Source organism: Erpetoichthys calabaricus, chromosome 6, assembly GCF_900747795.2.
Source record: "Erpetoichthys calabaricus chromosome 6, fErpCal1.3, whole genome shotgun sequence".
In the NCBI taxonomy this organism is placed as follows: Eukaryota; Metazoa; Chordata; class Cladistia; order Polypteriformes; family Polypteridae; genus Erpetoichthys; species Erpetoichthys calabaricus.
Window position 1 is genome coordinate 10,998,156 of NC_041399.2, and position 21,989 is coordinate 11,020,144.

The following is a 21,989-nucleotide window of genomic DNA, read 5'->3' on the forward strand; positions in this document are numbered from 1 at the left end:
GACCAGACCAAGGGGTTGCCCACGTAACACCTAGCTGTGGCAGATAGAGGGTCTTTCCCGTAGGGTGGTACTGGACCGCTTGTCTGCCTGGGGGGTTGCCAACCGGGATCCTGAGTTGTTTCATCGTATATTGGGTGCGGCAGCATACTGTGCCAGTGCATGCTTCCCAACTTGACTTGAGTTGGAAGCATGAAGTACTCTTAAAATTTCCTGGTAGATGGCTGCGCTGACTTTGCACGTGATAAAACACAGTGGACCAACACCGGCAGATGGTATGTCAGATTCACTTTCAAATGAAAGTAAATTTTACATTTAATTTGGAAATCAAAGTCCCAGAGTCCGGAGAGGCACAGAATCCAAGTTGCTTGAGGTCCAGTGTGTAGTTTCCACAGTCAGTGATGATTTGGGGAGCCATGTCATGAGTTTCACTTTTTGAATTAAATTATTGAAATTAACTTTTTGATGATATTCTAATTTATTGAGATGCACCTGTATAAGTGTGTTATTTTATTATTAAGTAGTCACCGCCTTTTTCAAAAGTGACATTTACAGTACAGTTGTCTCTATTATTTTATTATTTATAAGCAATGGTCGGTAAAGAGAGCCTTGCTGAGGGTCACCAGCCAGTCTGCAGTGGAAGGTAAACTCTCAGCCGTGTGCCTTTTGTTAGTATAAAGTCTCGGGGTACAGCGTGATCTGTGGTTTGTCGTATTAGTATTCAGTCCTCTGTTTAAACAGTAATACAGAAATAGTTTTCAAGTCACGCTCATGCACAAGTGCTGGACTGCTGCATAGTAGCACAAAGGCGCCGGCCTCAGCGAGTGTCAGTTTACATCAATTGCCAGGCTCCCGCCATTCAGAGTGATTATTTTATTTATTTATTTATTTTTCTTCTTTCCTTGAGGGCTCTCTTCCCTCCTCCTGTTCGCGCCAAATACCCAGACAAAGTAGTATTTAAGCAATGTTGTTTGTTCTGTTTGAATGACTGACAGGCCCCTGGTTTCGCAATACCTTGGGCAGCAGAACACTTGCTTCCTGCTTGCTGTTGCACTAAAGTATGTTTCAGTATACTAGGACATTGTGTTTATTTGGGGTGTTAGCACAGTTTAGCGCTTCATGTTTTAGAAGCACATGAAAAGCGAGTATAAGAGAGAGAAATCCTCACCAGTCTTTATCAGCCTTAGCGTTGAGGTCTGTCATTTTCATATCCTACAGAGACAGAGAAATCGGACGGTCGGTCAGTCAGTCATTTTCCAACCTGCTATAGCCTAACACAGGGTCACGGGTGGTCTGCTGGAGCCAATCCCAGCCAGCACAGGGTGCAAGGCAGGAACAAATCCCAGGCAGGGCACACACCCACACACCAGGGACAATTTAGGATCACCAGCAATGTTCCCTCTAAGCTAAGCGCGTGAGCGATCGCTCACACGAATTCAGAGCATCGCTCATACTTCCCGCATGATCGCTCATTCTGATGGCGTCGCTCGTACTTATTGCACGATCGCTCACTCCGACCGTCGGAGTTGGTGCTCATAAATTTTTGGCTTAAACAAAATGTTGCTCATAAACAATGTTTTTTGCTCACTATATGCTACTCCTTAGAGGGAACATTGATCACCAGTGCACCTAACCTGCATGTCTTCGGACTGTGGGAGGAAACCCACACAGACACGAGGAGAACATGCAAACTCCATGCAGGGAGGACCTGGGAAGCAAACCCAGGTCTCCTTACTGCGAGGCAGCAGCGCTACCACTGTGCCACCGTGCCGCCCTGAGGCGGAGAAATGACTTGTCTTAATTGGATCAGCAATTGGTGTAGCCTCTGTCGATGAGACCCCTTTATTTTTTCTGATTTTGTGGGTGGGATAGAGGCCGCCGGATCTAATGAATTATAAGGCTGTTGCCAATAGAATTTTGTGAAAGTTATTAGTGGATGGCTCAGAGGCAGCTTTTACGATGTATTGGAGTTTTACTTTCTCTTATTGAGCAATTTTTTTTTTTTTCTTTTCCTGCACCTGTTATTTGTTAGGGTGTGCAGGATTCTTCACTTGCAGGGACCAACATGACTCTGGATGACATTTCATCCCAAGAGCTTATACTGTATTTTCATCTTGTAGCAGGACACATGTTTGGCAACTCTCAAATTTCTAGCACAAAATGGTAAATGTAGAATAGTTGGGAGAGAAATTTAAGGGACGATCTGTATGACTGCTGTCACACTACTTCGTAATTATTTCTGTTTGTAGGTGACAGCAGTCTACAACCTCCTCAGCATTACATTTTCTTCTGGGGGGGGTGGGGGGGATAATAGATAGATAGATACTTTATTAATCCCACGGGGAAATTCACATACTCCAGCAGCAGCATACTGATAAAGAAAATATTAAATTAAAGAGTGATAAAAATGCAGGTATACAGACAGACAATAACTTTGAATGATGTTAACGTTTACCCCTCCGGGTGGTATTGAAGAGTCGTATAGTGTGGCGGAGGAACGATCTCCTCAGTCTGTCAGTGGAGCAGGACGGTGACAGCAGTCTGTCGCTGAAGCTGCTCCTCTGTCTGGAGATGATCCTGTTTAGTGGATGTAGTGGATTCTCCATGACTGACAGGAGTCTGCTCAGTGCCCGTCGCTCTGCCACGAATGTGAAACTTTTCAGCTCCGTGCCTACAATAGAGCCTGCCTTCCATGAGCCAAAAAAGTAGTACAGGGGGTCCTCGGATTACAACACAGTTTCGTTCCTACAACAGTGATGTAACCCGAATTTTGGTGCAAGTCAAAACACAACCTAGCCTAAGTCGCTTACCTGTCCTAACACATTTGCAAAATCATAATCTAGAACATAAAAACACAACTAAGCCACAAAAAAAGGAAAAGGACATAAATATACTGTACTGTAATCTGTACAGCAAAAATAAGTGTAACAAAAAATCCTTATCTTCCTTCTCACATCTCAATTTTTTTAGTTTTTATGGGAGTGAGCATTGTAAACTCAAAACGTCGTATGTCGAGATGTAACCCGAGGACCCTGTATTTTGTTTCACGAAGAAAAAATGTTGTGTAATAAACGACGTAAAAACCAAAACATTAACATACAGCAGGAAAAGATATGTTGAGTGTCCACTGCCATATTGATGCAGGTTTAGCACATGTCCTTTATTAGATGTGTTTTGACCAGCGCACAGCTCAATGCTTCTATTGTCACGAGTGCAATGTGTTTCTTTGCACACTCTTCTGATTTTTTTTTTTTTTCTGTTGCTTTTACACGAGTTGTAGGCTATCAATGCCTGATCTGCATAATCGACACACCCCTTGTGTTATTGCAGATTGTCACAGCACAAGACTTCACGACTTGCAGATTTCCCCTGACACAAACCTGGACTGCTGCCGCGTTGTGAACAGTACTTAGTGGGTTAACATCTTGCTTGTCACAATCGCAGTTATTTTGCCTTTTTGTCATGCATGCTGAAGCTTCACGTGACCAAATTCACCTTGCATGTCAAGCTGGTTTGGTCGTACAGTACCGTATCATGTATCAGTTTCACTTTCAGGGTCAGCCTTTGATGACCAACCATTCGATTTGAGCAGTGGTCCAGTTTGTTTGTTCTAAAACCACTTTAATGGCTTTTCATTTGCCATTATGTTTTTAGTTGGAGATGCCGACCAAGTAGCAAATCACCAGAAACCTTGCATGTCTTTGAATAGTCCAACCAGAAATTCATGTTGAATGTACTTTGAAGTGGGAAAGTTGGAGGTCCGAATAGTCAGAGAGCGAGCATGTGAACACAGCGTTACTCAGACAAAATGGAGTACAGTAATCCCTCCTCCATCACGGGGGTTGCGTTCCAGAGCCACCCGCGAAATAAGAAAATCCGCGAAGTGGAAACCATATGTTTCTATGGTTATTTTTAGATTGTCATGCTTGGGTCACAGATTTGCGCAGGAGGTTGTAGAGAGACAGGAATGTTATTCAAACACTGCAAACAAACATTTGTCTCTTTTTCAAAAGTTTAAACTGTGCTCCATAACAAGACAGAGATGACAGTTCTGTCTCACAATTAAAAGAATGCAAACATATCTTCCTCTTCAAAGGAGTGCATGTCAGGAGCACAAAATGTCACATAGATAGAGAAAACAATCTCTAGCAAACAAATCAATAGGTCTGTTTGGCTTTTAAGTATGCGAAGCACCGCGGCACAAAGCTGTTGAAGGCGGCAGCTCACACCCCCTCCGTTAGGGAGGGAGGGAGAGAGAGAGAGAGAGAGTGAGTTTGTTTGTTTTTCAGTCAAAAATCAATACGTGCCCTTCGAGCTTTTAAGTATGCGAAGCACCGTGCAGCATGTCGTTTCAGGAAGCAGCTGACAAAAGATAGCAACGTGAAGATAATCTTTCAGCATTTTTAGACGAGCGTCCGTATCGTCTAGGTGTGCGAACAGCCCCCCTGCTCAATCCCCCTACGTCAGGATCAGAGAAAGTCAGCGCAAGAGAGACAGAAAAGTAAGCCGGGTAGCTTCTCAGCCATCTGCCAATAGCGTCCCTTGTATGAAATCAACTGGGCAAACCAACTGAGGAAGCATGTACCAGAAATTAAAAGACCCATTGTCCGCAGAAATCCGCGAACCAGCAAAAAATCTGCGATATATATTTAAATATGCTTACATATAAAATCTGCGATGGAGTGAAGCCGCGAAGCGCGATATAGCGAGGGATCACTGTACTGCACTTGCCTTTGGAGCCCAAGACTTTAGTGATCTCTTGTTGCCCCTGGAGTTGTTGCTGTCCTGCTCACCTTGTTTTTAGTTAAAGTCAGACTTCCTGAATGGAACACGTGCTAGCTGATAACCTTCTACTGGCCCCTGTAAGTTGGAGAGTTGGACCAAGACTTGAACTTCTGCATGTCTAGCTCTTTTTTTTTTTTTTTTTTTTTTTTTTTTTTAATTTATTTGTACATTTTTTTTATCAGCTCAGTGGTATTATCTCAAAATGACATGGTCTTAGTCAGCTTAGGCCGATGTCACATTACAAAACCTCTAAATGGAGTGAATGTCAAACTTGATGACTAAAGTTACTAATCTCATTGACTAAACATGTCCAATTATTGTTTTAAAACTTTATTCCGTTTTTCTTTCTCTAAAACAATTTTTTTTTTTTTGTGTTAAACCTTCATGTCTCAGAAAATGGATGTGTCAGAGCAATAGTATTGCCTAATTTGGGTTCAACACCTTTGACTGACTGACCTTCAAATCAATAAAAAAATTTTGGTGGGTGCAAAAAAACAAAACACTGTCATCATGACACTGCCAGATCTAAACACTAGTGTGGCGAATTGCTCGTGTAGTGCAGTGACTTTAGCTGCAGGTGGAAGTCCCATGTTACTTTATGGTGCCAAGCAGAGTTGTGTTGCCATGCAGCAGTCCGTCTATTAGCTGGTGAAAGCGCTGTGAAGAAGCTGTCTGTTGCTATGGTCCTGCCTTTGTCCAGTCTGATTGCAGTCACAGAACATCTCAGATAGTTCTGAGCAGGCATCTGCCACAGCACTGCTCTTGTGAAAAGAATGGAGATAAATGCCATCAACTCAGAGAGGGTGAGGCAAGTTCGTTGTACTGCGTGAATGCCACTGAGAGAATAAAACTGAATAATAAAAAAAACAAGTGCTAACTTTTCCAAGTAGCCAAAATTTACACCGGCTGTTACAGACTCAAATCTAGTGTATGTTTTTATTAAATTGTAGTAGTAATAATAACAATAGCAGCTCACTACTCAAAACGCACAGCGCCAGATCTCAGACCTGGTACGTTTGAGTTATAAGGCAAAAGTTCTTGCCTCTGCACCAGCCAGGAATACGTATCACTTTCCTGTCAATTGATATTAGAGCTTGGGTTTGACAGCAACATGTTTGGACTAAAGTCTTCACTAGTGCTGGGAGGTATACCGGTTCATACTGAAAACCGTTTATTTTTGTTATGATATGGATTTTTCTTATACCGCAACACCGGTTCAAATAGCCTAAATAACGTTCAGAATGTGGCACAGCGGGAAACTGCTGCACCACTAAACACACATGCAACGGAGTATATGCATTAGTGGAGGTATTGAGCGGTTAAAATAGACAGACAACATTCTGAAACTGAAGCTGTAGCAGACAATAAAGTTGAACATGATGACACAGAAGAATTTTTGCTGAAAAAAGGATCTGTGTCTGTTTGTTGTCTGCAGATATTTTGGTTTTAAAAGGTTGGATGTGGACCAAACAACTATTTACAGTAATCCCTCGCTATATCACACTTCGCCTTTCGCGGCTTCACTCCATCGCGGATTTTAACGCAGCCTGAAATGTAGAACTACCAGGTTTAAAAACAGTTTTTTTCCTACTGCCGTTCGTCTTTTAAATGAAGCATTTTAGTATTTTATTGTAGGCTGATTTTAACTATGTGTTTTTATTAATGTCTTGTGCATCGTATTTTCGTTCTGCAGCACATCTTGGATGTTCTGCTAAATGACAAATAAAATTGAATTGAATTGAATATATGTAAGCATATTTAAATATATATCGCGGATTTTTTGCTGGTTCGCGGATTTCTGCGGACAATGGATCTTTTAATTTCTTGTACATGCTTCCTCAGTTGGTTTGCCCAGTTGATTTCATACAAGGGACGCTATTGGCAGATGGCTGAGAAGCTACCCAACTTACTTTTCTCCCTCTCTTGCGCTGACTTTCTCTGATCCTGACGTATGGGGATTGAGCAGGGGGGCTGTTCGCACACCTAGACGATACGGACGCTCGTCTAAAAATGCTGAAAGATTATCTTCACGTTGCTACCTTCTGTGCAAGCTGCTTCCTGAAGCGACATGCTGCACGGTGCTTCGCATACTTAAAAGCACGCAGGGCACGTATTGATTTTTGATTGTTTGTTTTTCTCTGTCTCTCTCTCTCTCTCTCTCTCTCTCTCTCTCTCTCTGCTCCTGACAGAGGGGGTGTGAGCTGCCGCCTTCAACAGCTTTGTGCCGCGGTGCTTCGCATACTTAAAAGCCAAACAGCCCTATTGATTTGTATGCTTTTCTCTATCTCTCTCTCTCTCTCTCTGACATGCTCTGCTCCTGACACGCACTCCTTTGAAGAGGAAGATATGTTTGCATTCTTTTAATTGTGAGACGGAACTGTCATCTCTGTCTTGTCATGGAGCACAGTTTAAACTTTTGAAAAAGAGACAAATGTTTGTTTGCAGTGTTTGAATAACGTTCCTGTCTCTCTACAACCTCCTGTGTTTCTGCGCAAATCTGTGACCCAAGCATGACAATATAAAAATAACCATATAAACATATGGTTTCTACTTCGCGGATTTTCTTATTTCGCGGGTGGCTCTGGAACGCAACCCCCGCGATGGAGGAGGGATTACTGTACCGCAAATGCTGTTGAGCTAAAGTTGTCGCCAGAGGTGGCAACGCGAGCAATTTGCTGCACCACCTTAGCTGCGGATGTGCTGTGGAGTACCATGAATGTATGGAACTAAGATTGGCACCCTGCATGTCCTCGGGTAAAACTGAAAAAGTGAGAGGCCACTCGAGTCAGACGTAACTTGTAGACACGTTAGCTAGAGGTACTGCCTACGACAAAAAAAGCAAGCGGTGGATCGAGATAACCAACGCCATTACAATCCATCGCTAACGTGTCAGTGGACAGAGATTTTTAACATTAACAGAAAGTGTAGTTGGTTTACAAAACATATTTACTATTTATTCCTTTTCGAAGACCTGTTCAGTGCAATGCAACTTTTGACAAGCACCTCTGGATATTTTACGAAGTCTGAATGCCTCTTTGGATGGTTGAAAATATGTTGTCAAAATTATAGTTTATGTTGTGTGATAGACGGCCAGGAACCCTGCCCCGCCGGGATGTCTGGAGGAAGGAGGGATTGGGAGAGCAACACTTCTCTTCCCTGGGCAGCTGGACAGTCCTTGATCCCTGGGGGACAGCGCTTCCGGGACACCAGGATGTGTGGACAGACCAGGGATGGTGTACGCCCGGAGTGCTTCTGGGTGCAAGGGCAGCACTTCCGCCACACTGGGGAGTGCTGCCGGAAGTTCATCATCAGGCACCTGGAGCACATCTGGGGCATTATAAAAGGGGCCGCTTCACTCCATTCGGGGAGCTGGAGTCGGTTGGAAGAGGACGAAGCTCGGAGGAGAGGAGTGGAGGTGGCGAAGAGAGGACTTAAGAGAAGCCCGGACTTGAGAGTGTGTGGTGCAGTAGCACTGTGTTGTGCATGGGACACTTGTAAATAGGTATTGTAAATAAATTGTGTGGTGCTTGAACCATTGGTGTCTGCCTGTCTGTGTCGAGGCTGATCTTTCCACAGTTGTTTGCAAAATGTGTTCAATAAAAAGGTTCTATATTTTGACTACAACTGTCCTGCAATGTGATTCCTTCTCTTCATTAGTGCCACCCCCTAGAAAACTATCACTTTATGGGGCCATGCAAACCTGTATTAATACTTGTGTGCACAGTAAAATGTTTACTACAATGTACAATTCTTATGACCATGGAATAGGTTATTCTTGGTTAGACTATTGCAGTATTTGCAGTGGAAAATGTGGTTAACATCCACTCATGCATGGGGAAAAAAATACCATTGAATACCGTGAAACCGGTATAATTTTGAAAAATACTGTGATATAGAATTTTGGTCATGCCGCCTAGCACTAGTCTTCACACATTATACACTTCACGTCATTATTGGTATAACATGGAAAAAGTTTCTGTTTTAGGAATGTGTTCAGCATTTCTTGTATTTCTCTCATCTCCTTTCATCCTGCACTTACTACCCAGATCTTTGTAGACATGGAACACACATTAAATTTATGTATTCCAAATAACGATGTATTGGGTAAATAATACAGTATAACTCCAGGCATATTACACGCAGATAAGGAACCTTGGCTTGGGCTGGGAGAACTTTTTGCCCGAGTTGAGCTCCGTCAAGGTTTGGGGATGGCACAGTAGGCTGCTTGCTGCGTGTGCTGATCAATGCATTTACAAAACAAGACGCTGATGGTGATGTGCGAAGGAATTTAAGGTGGGCCAGGATTCTGAATTTTTTCGTAGGCTTCAGAGATTCTAGTGTTAAACGATTGTGTGACAACGTTCCAGTACAGTTTCATATTTCCAAAATACCACGAGATCGTCCGTTTTTCTGACAGTAATGTGCTGCCTGGTAGAGCTGGGGTCCATGTGAAAGTTTTACAGGTATGGCGAGTTCAGATGCTATATCTATCTGCCCTCTCGACCTCCATTCTGTTGTGGTACACAGAATGTGAGATATCAGACAGACTAGCCTGTCTTCTGCTTGTCAGGTCCAGAACACCCTCGTTCCTTATCCATTTGTAGCTGCATTACACACATTGTACTTCCAGCCGAGTGCTCATTGCCTTTCAGCTCTCACATGTACAGAGGCTTCCCCAACAACTTAAGAGAAGATCACATCTGTTTGATTTTGTAAGAGTGAATTGCTCGGTATGTCAGACTACATGCCAGGCCCATCACAGGAGCATGTTGTGACTGCCCCTGACTTGCTAAGATTATATAAACAAGGTTAACGACTGATATTGCTGAAAAAGTAGTGTAGTGTGACATGGCCTTAACTGAAATGACCCTTGTCTTAGCTTAGATTTGCCTAATTTACTCCTATGTTTGTGGACCCTTTTCTTCCTCCTCCATACAGGAAACAGTTATATTTTCTATGTAATTAGCGTCATTCCATGTCGAAGATGGGTAATGGCAAATATTTTTAAATAATTTTATCTCTTATGTGTACCTTCCGTGCCTTTACCTCTCTTCAACAACACTTCCTCTCTTGAGTACATTCCCATAAAGCCTGCTTCTCAGATTCTGTCGTCATTTTTGAGGCGCCTGTCCAATTTTATACTTCACATCTTTGAAGGTGACTCAGTGGGCCTCCTGTGTTGTTTCTTCTTCTCGTGTATCTCGCACTTCCATTTTCAGTAGTGTCACTAAAAGCTGACCTATCAAATTTCTGTAAAGCGACTGGACACATAGAGAGACCCTTGTGTTTTATTATCTTCTTCTATAATACGCTACCGTGGCTGTTCGTTTGTCTGTCCAGGATTTTAAATCGCCTGTAGCTTGCAAACCGTTTCACCTATTGACTTGAAATTTGGTACACATGAACTACGTGACATCTACTATCCGCTTTCGGGGTGATGATTTTATTACTCTTTTTTTATTTTTATTTTATTTTATTACAGAATCAACTCTCGGCAGGGCGGCCATGCGGCGCATGCGTACGGGCGCCGCTCTCCTTCCCTACCACTTTCGCTAATCATTCTTGAGGCAGATTGAAGACTTAAGTGCCAGATTAAAGGAAACATACTAAGTAATTGCAACACAAAAGCTAACTTAATCAGTTTTAACATGAAAAGATGCCAACGAAAGAAGAGAAGCAGCGGGCCGCTAGGTTGGAGTAAAGAAGAGCTGCTCAGGAAGCTGCAAGCACATCCGCCTCTGAGCAAATGAATGCTAAACGTACAGAGAAAGAGGATGAATACTATGAATGCCCAAGTCAAGTGTATTCACTGCATGTTATCGTGCAGTGGGCCGTTACTGGTACAGTATATTAGTACATGTGTGCCGTATGAAGGCTGCGGAATTTGTGTAAGACATTTACAGTGACACTTGTGAGCTTTATTTGCTCTTTATTACCCTTACTGTGCTGTTTCTAAGCAAATGTTGACACTGCATCTAGTGAATGGGGACAATCCTGATTCATAAGGTCTTCAGATTCATCTCTAGATTTGCACAGTAGTTCCAAACCTTCAGAAGGGTCTACCAAAGTAAAGCACCCTGGTCACATCTGCTCAGCCTTACTTTGAAGACCTTTGTGTTTTTTTATTCTGTGTCTTGGTAGGTATTAAGATCTTAAGGAAATAGAGCCAGGTAATCTAAGTGTCAGAATATTGTGGGTGGTGTTTCTTTGTTTCTTAATCTTTCCCATAAGTCCTCATTTTAAAGCCTGAATACTTAGAAACACTTGAGGGCTTTAAGAATGAAATCTGATCTGTGGATGCTGAATGTGTGGCTTTTGTGCACTATAGAATTTGTTTTCAGTTGTGTGTCATAATATTAAAACAATTTTTAGAATTCATACACTACAGGGGGAAAAACCATTTAACAAAAAAAAGCTGGTGTGTGTGAATACATAGACACTACCTTTGTGATCAAGACACATACTTCATCTGTCCAGTTTCTGAAGTGCTTATCCGGTTACTTGTTGCAGGACTGGGGCCTTTTCTGGCCGCATTAGAACAAAGGGAGGCCTAGGAATTTTGCTTATGCACTTTTTGCAAGTTTTTATGAAAGAATGTTCTGTAATTTTTTTTTTTTAATTTACCAGTAGTACTAGGGTGTTGTACAGTGTTAGCCATTATGAATGTAGTGAGAAGTCAAGCAAAATGACCCCTTTTATTGGCTAACTGAAAAGATTACAATATGCAAGCTTTCGAGGCAACTCAGGCTTCTTCTTCAGGCGAGATGAGGGGACTGAGTTGCCTCGAAAGCTTGCATATTGCAGTCTTTTCAGTTAGCCAATAAAAGGGGTCATTTTGCTTAACATTTACCATTTAGTTTACTGTTGGGCACAGTTCAACGTAAGTCCATCAGATCCTACTTATTAGTTGTAAATGGGAACTTAATGTGGTAAATATGACTATAATTGATTTTTATGTCCAAGTTGTCTTAATTGAATGTATAAACTTTTTGAAATAACAGCTCAACTGAAGCAGCAGTGTGTCATGCAGACCATGTAAGGATTAGATCTGAGGTAGGCCACAAACTTACCTAGAAGGACCATTTTCAGGTTGCAGTATGTGACCTTGGCAGCACGGTGGCGCAGTGGTAGCACTGTTGCCTCACAGTTAAGGAGACCTGGGTTCACTTCCTGGTTCCTACCTGCGTGGAGTTTGCATGTTCTCCCCGTGTCTCTGTGTGTTTCCTCCCACAGTCCAAAGACATGCAGGTTAGGTAGATTGGCAGTTCTAAATTGGCCTTAGTGTGTCCTGCGGCGGGTTGGCGCCCTGCCTGGGTTTGGTTCCTGCCTTGTGCCCTGTGTTGGCTGGGATTGGCTCCAGCAGACCTGTCCACCCCCCACCCGTGACCCTGTGTTCTGATTCAGCAGGTTGGAAAATGGATGGATGGGTAAGTCACCTTAACTGACCCTTCCACAGGTTTTCAGTCATAGCCTTCATTTGCATGATCTTACAGGACAGAGGCAGTTGACAACATGCTCCCATGAAGCCAGTCACTTAATGTGATGTGCCCTGTGACTCGCACCGATTAAAATCAAACTGGTTTAATTTTACCTTTAGTCATAGGGGTAGGCTCTGCGTGCGTGAGAGCCGACAACCATCGAGCAGTTATCCAGAAGTACAAGTCATCAAATGCAGTGACGAGGAATAAGGAACACGGGTGTTTTGGATCTCCCAAACAGAAGAGAAGCTTGTATTGTCTGTTAGGCTGACTTGGTTCTAATTACTGACATCAGTTAATGGCATCTGCATCATTTCCTAATCCTGGAAGGAAAACTTCAGCTGGGTTTTTTTGTAATTTTTATGCTGTTTCGTTTAGGCCATCTGCAATACTATGGCCTTACACATTCTTGGGTAGGGAAGTGACTTTGATTTCAGATAAGGTTGGGCATGGCTATATAAAGATGCATCAGTGTACTGTAATGAAACTAGTAAAGCCTCAGTTTTAAATCCCTTCACTTTGGAATACTGCTTTAAATGGCAGATTTAATTATACTGCTGTGTAAAGGTTAATATTATAAAGGAGTCTTTGGTTTCATTGAGGTACAGACATTAAGAGTTTCAGGTCCAGTGCCTCAGAATCAATTTGACTGCAGGCTACTGTCTTTGTACATTTTGTACGGTACTTTTTTTTTTTTTTTTTTTTTTTGCATGTATAGCTAAGGTCGTTTTTGAATTTATCTGAGCTACTGTTGGAATGGTCCAGAGCTCCCCATGACCCAACTCTGCACTAATTGGGTCAAGAGAAACAAGTTCTAGGAAAAGTTTATGTGGATTTTCCCAATTTACTGATGGAAAGTGTGACGATGTTCAGTTTCTTCTTTATTGTTCACTGGCACATCTTTCAAGTCATCTTATCGTTTTGGCGGTCTGACTAGTAACCTGTTGCGGTTTTTGATTTGTCAGCCTGCTTAACCAGGTAATCAAGCTGAAAGTGATGACAGCCTGCGTCACACTGTAATTTAAAAAGACACCATGAGATTCATGCCCATTTGAAACGGAGAACATGCAGATTTCTGCCTCTCAAAGACAAATTTCATTTTTGTAGTTCTTTTTACATTGACAGAAATATGATTATTGCACAAACCTACTAAACAGTCCTGTTGATCCAAGTCCTTTTATTTAATCCTCCATAAATATGGATCCTACAACTAAGGTGTCCTCACACACACACACACACACACACAAAAGAAATCTTGTTCCACTTTGGGTCACTGCTATACAGTGTAAATACTAAGGCAGACAGAACAGAACACTGAGGTGCTACTCTGTTTGAAAGAATGCCCTTTTAAAAAGTGTTGATGTGCTCTTGCATATACTGTATCTGCTGAAGATTTAAAAGAAAGGTGTGAATCTATAAGGGAAAATCAAAAAGTAAAGGCAATTTGAAAATTTCACAGTAACAACAACAGATAGAAACTGATGCAATACAACACGTTTGCAATGGCTTATGGGTAGTTTGAACACACGCAGCATGGCCCTCTGCCATTAGGCTAGTGATCATGGATGCTCTGCTGGGCGATTACATTTCTTTGGGCAGATGGAGCGAAACCTGCTGAAATTCACCAAAGGTTGTCTGCTCAGTATGAAAGTGAAAACCACACGACTCAATAAAATATTTGAGAGGGCCGAAAGGTTTAAAGTGGGAAGAACAAGTAAAACCTATGAAGCTCGAACTGGTCGACCATCAACATTGCACACACAACCCCACATTGACATGGCGATAACATATATTTTAATTTAAGTGGCGGTTCTACTGTACTGTGTGTCAACAGAATACAGTTTATGCATTTGGCAAGACAACATTACAATGAAATACTGAAACGAAGAATTAGTAGTAGTAGTAATTGTCAGTTATTCATACACTAGTGTTTTCATGTCATATCTCTGCCCAAATCAAAATGGCCGAAAAGGCAAATGACTTAACTGTACGTCTAACCTGGACATGCATGAGTCGGCAGACAGGTCTTTGAAGAGATGGTAATGGCACTAGCCACAGGATTTAGTGCAAAACATCATCAACCAATAAATGGTTTCCCTTGTGTGTAGCATTCAAACTGTGCAAAGTGCAGTTTAGGGGCGTACAGGTAAGCAACATAATAACCACTATAGAAAACAACGCCTCCGTGTCCACTATGACCCACAACATCTATCCTCTGGGACAAAGCCTAGCAACAACTTAAGGGTTTTTGTGATAGGTAGAATGTCCAATGGGGGGGCTGGGTGGTGTTTTAGCCTTGACACTTTGTGTCCTCTCGGCAATTTGAACTTGTCATGCTTCTCTTTAGAGGTTTAGAATATTATATATATCTGTTGTGAATTTCCCCTTGGGATTAATAAAGTATCCTGTCTGTCTGTTCACAAAAGAACCACTTAAGCATTTAGATCTGATTTTTTTCTAGAATTCATCACACTAAAAATCATAGTTCGCCTACTTATCTTTTTTTTTTTTTTTTTTTTTTTTTTTTTTTTTTTTTTTTTTTGCGGGAATCTGAGAGACACGCAGCATGCCAAGGGGCGAGGCCCTCCTCCTCACTCACACGTCTGCCTCAAGGGTGTATCTTACATTCACTTAGTTAGCGAACGAGAGAACTACTTAACAGATTTAGATTGGGTTTTTTTTCTATCATTTGCTTGAACATTCCGGTTGCTTTTGCGACTTCTCTCATTGTACTAAATATCAGTTTGCTTGCAGCAGCGATATATCCCTGCTAATCCAAGACAGAGGCTGCGGGCCGAGGGGTGGGGGGGGATGCATGACGTCAGGAGTGGGGAGCCAGGCAGGGCCCTCCTCATTGTCCTGTTTCACTACTATGCGGGCAGAGCCGCAGGGGACGGCTAGTATTATATATATATATATATATATATATATATATATATATATATATATAAGAACTCTTACTTTTCTACTAATTATACATTTGTTATGCAAGCCCATATTAATTTTTTTACTTTTTGTATTGTTAATCTTGCATAATTTATCTTTTTGAAACTATTTTGACATTTTGTAAAACAATTTAAGCTACATCCTGTGTATGTACTGCATATGTGCTATAGATTCAAACCCCCCGTAAAGGGTGACCAATCAGGTAATGTCATGTAATGAACAAGATTCAACCAGGTAAGCGCTACGTAATAATCATGAATAAATCGGAGTGCGATTTCAAAACTCTTTTCACCCATCTACTCTGCAATGCCAAGCTGACATTTTCAGAAATATCCAGATAGTGGAGAGCATTTTCAAAGTCTCCATTTTCATGGGTTAAAAATACCGGGGTGTAATGTGGATGAAATATGAAAATGTTTGTGGGGTGTTTTTCTAGAAAAAAATCTTTTTTTTTTTTTTTTTTTTGTTAACCTTAGGCCAGCCACTGCCTGTGTGGAGTTTTCATGTTCTTCCTGTGTTACCAGAGGTTTTCTCTGTGCGGAGGCTTTCTGGTTATATCACAAAGAAGTGCAGTTCAGGTCAATTATCAGCTCTAAATTAGTCTGAAGTAAATAATAAGTGTGTCCTGTAATGTTATGGTTGACAAGATGGCCTTCAGCCACACACAACCATGTATTGCAATAAATGAGTTTGGGGAAAAACGTGAATATTAAATCGGGGCATGTTTAAGCAACAAGTCTGTGTGGGTATTACAACACCTTAAAAAGGCAGGTGTATGTATACGCTGTTGTACTGTACGCTACACTCATTAACTTCAAGGAAAATTCAGGTAACTGAGCTCTTCAATTTTTTTTTCTTTTTCTCTCAACTAGGCTGCTGATAGCCTTGCTGTGAGACAAAAACGGAGAATATATGACATTACGAACGTACTGGAAGGAATTGGCTTAATTGAGAAGAAGTCAAAAAACAGCATTCGGTGGAAGTAAGTTTCTCGTTTTTATACCAACTTGAGAGTATTCCATGGACTGCTGGTTTTATACACCTTTATTTAAATATTTATATATATACCGTCTTTTTCCGAAAATAAGACAGTCTTACTTTCTTTTTTGTTCCAAAATACGCACTAGGGCTTATTTTCGGGGGAGGACAAAAATAAAAGTATATTTATATATTTTTATTTAATATTTATTTATTTTACACAGAATACAGAAATTAAAATTGATTCAATTACAGTCATGTCATCTTCTTCTGGAACATCGTCATAAATCAAGATTTACACCCCTGGAGTCTTCCACAATTCCCTTTTTGTACTCGACGGAATAGCTCTTTCGTTTTGTACTCATTTTAACTACGGTTAAAAATTATTCACTTTATAAAAAATAAAATTACGTATGAGGAAATAATCAGACTTACAAGACTGAAATGAACAAACACTGTATCTGCACTGTCGCTCAATGTAGACTGCTGCCTTAACGAACAATTATTTATAGTGTGCGCCAACGACGCGTTCCGTCGCATTCCGCATATGCATGCCCCCCTCCCCCCCCCCCCCCACCTCATTCGACCATACTCTGCGATACGCGCGACGCAGTACAACACAGCAGAGCAGAGCGGACACAATATTTATGTATTCATGCTGCCTTATGTTGTATTTTTAAGATAAATTCCAAGAATTAATTTGAAACGAACTGTAGAGGTAAACAATGAATTTCTCGGAATATTTTATTTCAAACATTTCTCTGAAATACGAGTATTAGGGAAGCTAAACATACTTAATAAATCAACAGCATTTTTTAACGAATTCTTTTTTTCACATTATTTTAACTAGGGCTTATTTTCGGGGGAGGGCTTATATTACAAAAAGTTCCGAAAATCTCGATAGGGCTTATTTTCGGGGGATGTCTTAATTTCGGAAAAAGACGGTATATATATATATATATATACACACAAACACACACAGTGCATCCAGAAAGTATTCACAGTGCATCACTTTTTCCACATTTTCTTATGTTACAGCCTTATTCCAAAATAGATTAAATTCATTTTTTTTCCTCAGAATTCTACACACAACTCCCCATAATGACAACGTGAAAAAAGTTTACTTGAGATTTTTGCACATTTATTAAAAATAAAAAAACTGAGAAAGCACATGTACATAAGTATTCACAGCCTTTGCCATGAACCTCAAAATTGAGCTCAGGTCCATCCTGTTTCCCCTGACCATCCTTAAGATGTTTCTGCAGCTTCATTGGAGTCCACCTGTGGTAAATTCAGTTGACTGGACATGATTTGGAAAGGCACACACCTGTCTATATAAGGTCCCACAGTTGACAGTTCATGTCAGAGCACAAACCAAGCATGAAGTCAGAGGAATTGTCTGTAGACCTCCGAGACAGGATTGTCTCGAGGCACAAATCTGGGGAAGGTTACAGAAAAATTTCTGCTGCTTTGAAGGTCCCAATGAGCACAGTGGTCTCCATCATCCCGTAAGTGGAAGAAGTTCAAAACCACCAGGACTCTTCCTAGTGCTGGCCGGCCATCTAAACTGAGCGATCAGAGGAGAAGGGCCTTAGTCAGGGAGGTGACCAAGAACCCGATGGCCACTCTGTCAGAGCTCCAGAGGTCCTCTCTGGAGAGAGGAGAACCTTCCAGAAGGACAATCATCTCTGCAGCAGTCCACCAATCAGGCCTGTATGGTAGAGTGGCCAGACGGAAGCCACTCCTTAGTAAAAGGCACATGGCAGCCCACCTGGAGTTTGCCAAAAGGCACCTGAAGGACTCTCAGACCATGAGAAAGAGAAAATTCTCTGGTCTGATGAGACAAAGATTGAACTCTTTGGTGTGAATGCCAGGCCTCACATTTGGAGGAAACCAGGCACCGCTCATCACCAGGCCAATACCATCCCTACAGTGAAGCATGATGGTGGCAGCATCATGCTGTGGGGATGTTTTTCAGTGACAGGAACTAGGAGACTAGTCAGGATAAAGGGAAAGATGACTGCAGCAATGTACAGAGACATCCTGGATGAAAACCTGCTCCAGAGCGCTCTTGACCTCAGACTGGGGCAACGGTTCATCTTTCAGCAGTCCAACGACCCTAAGCACACAGCCAAGATATCAAAGGAGTGGCTTCAGGACAACTCTGAATGTCCTTGAGTGGCCCAGCCAGAGCCCAGACTTGAATCCGATTGAACATCTCTGGAGAGATCTTAAAATGGCTGTGCACCGACGCTTCCCATCTAACCTGATGGAGCTTGAGAGGTGCTGCAAAGAGGAATGGGCAAAACTGGCCAAGGATAGGTGTGCCAAGCTTGTGGCATCATATTCAAAAAGACTTGAGGCTGGAATTGCTGCCAAAGGTGCATTGACAAAGTATTGAGCAAAGGCTGTGAATACTTATGTACATGGGATTTCTCAGTCTTTTTATTTTTAATAAATTTGCAAAAACCTCAAGTAAACTTTTTTCATGTTGTCATTATGGGGTGTTGTGTGTAGAATTCTGAGGAAAAAAATGAATTTAATCCATTTTGGAATAAGGCTGTAACATAACAATGTGGAAAAAGTGATGCGCTGGGATTACTTTCCAGATGTACTGTGTGTGTGTATATATGTATGTGTATATATATGTATGTCTATATGTATATATATAATTTTATATTTGAAAATATTTAAATATTAGTTAAAAAGTCGGGGTGTCAAATGTATGTTTATGCTTGGTCTCGGTAGTTCTACCTGAAACAAGACCAACACACAAAGTTATGTTAATTCCATTATTAATGAAAAATATAAATTTTTACTTTAAGGCTTTTTTGACCTAAATTTATTGTTAAGTGTTGTCTTGTTTGTCATCTTGTCTTAGTTATTGTATTTTTCCCATATCCTGATGTTTTCAGATTCTTTCTTTAAAAGTATTTAAAAAATATTCAAATGCAGCCACATTCGTGTACCTACTGAAATTATTTGGACAAAATTAGTCATTGGATTAATCAACTAATTGATTAAAATAGTAGATACATTGTTTACAAAATAATCATTTCTGGCAGCCCCATCCTGATTTCTCTGGTGATGTCTCCTAGCATACCCATGTCATCTTATACCACCTGACAGTAGTGGTCTTTACAATACTGCATGTTCTTTAAAACTACAAGGTTGTCCTGTCAAGAGCATTCTTGCGTACTGTGTATGTAATGAAATTTTTAAGTTTAATGCCCTCTTACTTGCTTTCTCTGTGATTAAATGCAGATAAAAAAAATGCAGTGCATCCATTGTTCCTTTTCTTTTCAAAGGGGTATAAGTGCTGGATGCAATACCAAAGAAGTCCTTGATCATCTGCAGCGCCTGAAAGCACAAATTGAAGATCTTGAAATCAAAGAGAAGGAGCTAGATCAACAGAAATGTTGGCTTCAGCAAAGTATAAAAAATATTTCGGAAGATCCCGCAAACAGCAGATATCCTCTTTATTTATTTATTTGTTTGTTTGTTTATTTATAAATGCATTTAAAATTGTCAAGTAACCTATCTTAATTTCCTTAACACTGTATTACATTTGCTTATGTTACCCATGAAGACTTATGCAACTGCTTCAGTGGTATGTACTTGCCTTGTTTGAATTAGCAAATATTTGCCAACACCCATGATAATTTTTATTGAATTCATTTACTGACAAGGAACGCTTTCTAAAGTGTTGAAGTATGACATTTCTTCTGATAGTTCATGATGATGTCCTACAATTTCAGCTGATTATCTCCAATTTTGGCAGAGTTGTCAACAAGTCAGTTTACCACAGTCTCATGTAGAAGAGAACTAAGTCGATGAAGTCCTGTTTCAAGGCAAAATGTGACCGTGACAAGACATTTTAAGCATATTAGTGTTGGACAGGTTTGTAAAATTGATATGGAGTGTACAACATATGGATGTGGCCCTTGTCGGTTGCTACCAGAGCTCTAAATATTCTTCACTTTTGACCTGTGCTAATTTTCTTTTAGCCTTGGTAGGAATATAGTCTAATCCCCCTTCTGGGTTTGCTGTAATATATTGCAACTTTCAGAGCTGTGGAACATTATCAGCCCAAGTTTCAGAGAATAACGTACAGTAGGTTGCCCATTTTATTTATAATTATCCTCACAGTGCAGATTGTTGACCTACAGCTACTGTTTTTCTGGCTTCATGTGATTTCCCTATAGGCTGTTTATAGTTTCTCTGTGTGTTGGGAGGTGGTCCTGTGTGCACTACTTTGAAGAAGTTCTTGCGTGAGATAACCGGTTCTTATAGTTTTGTGCATTTAAGTCATACCATCTTCATGATATTACTCTAGTGATCCCAATCAAATAAAGGGTCTTTATGACAATTCTGCTTGGATAATTTAGAAAGTAATAGGTGTTTTTCTACTACAGAAAATACCCCAACCTTATTGCATCAAAGCAAACACAATTTCAAATGATCACTTTGATGCAGTGCGTAGTGTGGCACCCCAGTGAGGTGGTTATTAAAAGTGATGCAGTGCAATTGCGATTTCACGGGCAACTCTCACGCTATATTGGCTTTGAATTGATTGCAATTTCATGGAGGAGACTATTGCTATGATTTGGTGCATTGTATGTGCACTAGGGAGGTGGCTGTTAGGACTTATTCTGTGAGACCTTATTGCTTTGATGCAGTGTGTGGCACAGTCTGAGGAATGATGGCGTGCAAAGTGTGGTGCTTCATCTTCCCCAATAACTCCCTTAAGTCCAAACATCTAACAGATTTGTAAAATGGCGCCAGTAATTGTGGTTAACCAATCAGTATACTTCATTGCCCAAAACCCACCCACAATAATTCCTAGTTGAAACAAAAATACCTACACTGGAGTAGAAGTTGGAGAAAAAAAAAGTTCAGAAACTAACTACCATGAATTGTAAATGGCCAGCATTGCTGCAGTTTTACTGTTAAAGTTCTTGAGTTTCTAAAAAGTCAATACAGTGGGAAAGAGCCTAGTATTGCATTATGGATGCCAGTCCTTTCTAGTACAAATAGATTTCGTTTTGAGAATGTTCTATTATTTTTGATTTCAACATGTGCATCTAATTCATGGACTTAGGGGACGAGAGCCTCTCCTGGCAGTAATTATTAAAATACTTAAAAGAAATTGTGGTGGTGGTTGAGTGTAGAAATGTTTATAAAACAATTTTTAAGGTCCCAATTAATCAGAACCATGCTGTTAAACTTTAGAAAGTAGTCTGTATTCCCAGAAACTGATATTCTGTTGCCGTCTTTCCAAGAACAAGGCCTAAAAGTTTTCCCACGAAGTCACAAGGAATCCCTGAACAATGTAATACATTACTGAAATTATTCAGTTTGAGTAAATTACAGTGCCTTGCAGAGATATTCAGTCCCTTAACCAATTCTTGACTTTTGCTGAGTAATAGATCTTCTGAGAGTTTATCCTTAATATATTCTATCAAAGCACTGAAACTAACTTTTTTTCTTTAAAATGTTTAATGTTCATAAAAAAGGAAAAGTATTAAATCCACACACTTTTTAATATTTCATAGAGCCACCATTTTCTGCAATAACAGCTTGACATCTTTTGTGGTGAGTTTGCCCAAGCTTTGCGTAATGTTAAATGATTTTGTCCCAGTTTTCCTTGGAAAACCTTTTCTCCAGTTGGTTCAGGTTGATTGAATGCTTGTGCATCTCAGTTTTCAAATAGCACCACAGATTGTTTGGTTTCCAATCTGTGTTTTTATTAAGCCAGTGTAGCACATTTACCTTTTTCCTTCATATAGCGCCAGCTCATTCAGA

General features: G+C 40.7%; 1 protein-coding gene across 3 annotated transcripts in view; it reads left to right on the forward strand.

Annotated features, from left to right (window-relative positions):
• e2f5 (E2F transcription factor 5) overlaps nucleotides 1-21,989 on the forward strand; it is a 63,029-nt gene that overhangs the window by 16,823 nt on the left and 24,217 nt on the right. For 2 of the 3 annotated variants that reach the window (XM_051929286.1, XM_051929285.1), the window contains exons 2-4: nucleotides 16,079-16,188; nucleotides 19,493-19,654; nucleotides 19,751-19,794. In XM_051929286.1, coding sequence (XP_051785246.1) covers nucleotides 16,079-16,188; nucleotides 19,493-19,654; nucleotides 19,751-19,794 — 316 coding nt within the window. Of the gene's footprint in view, nucleotides 1-16,078; nucleotides 16,189-19,492; nucleotides 19,713-19,750; nucleotides 19,795-21,989 lie in introns of those variants that run through there. The other variant, XM_051929287.1, reaches the window with a different exon arrangement.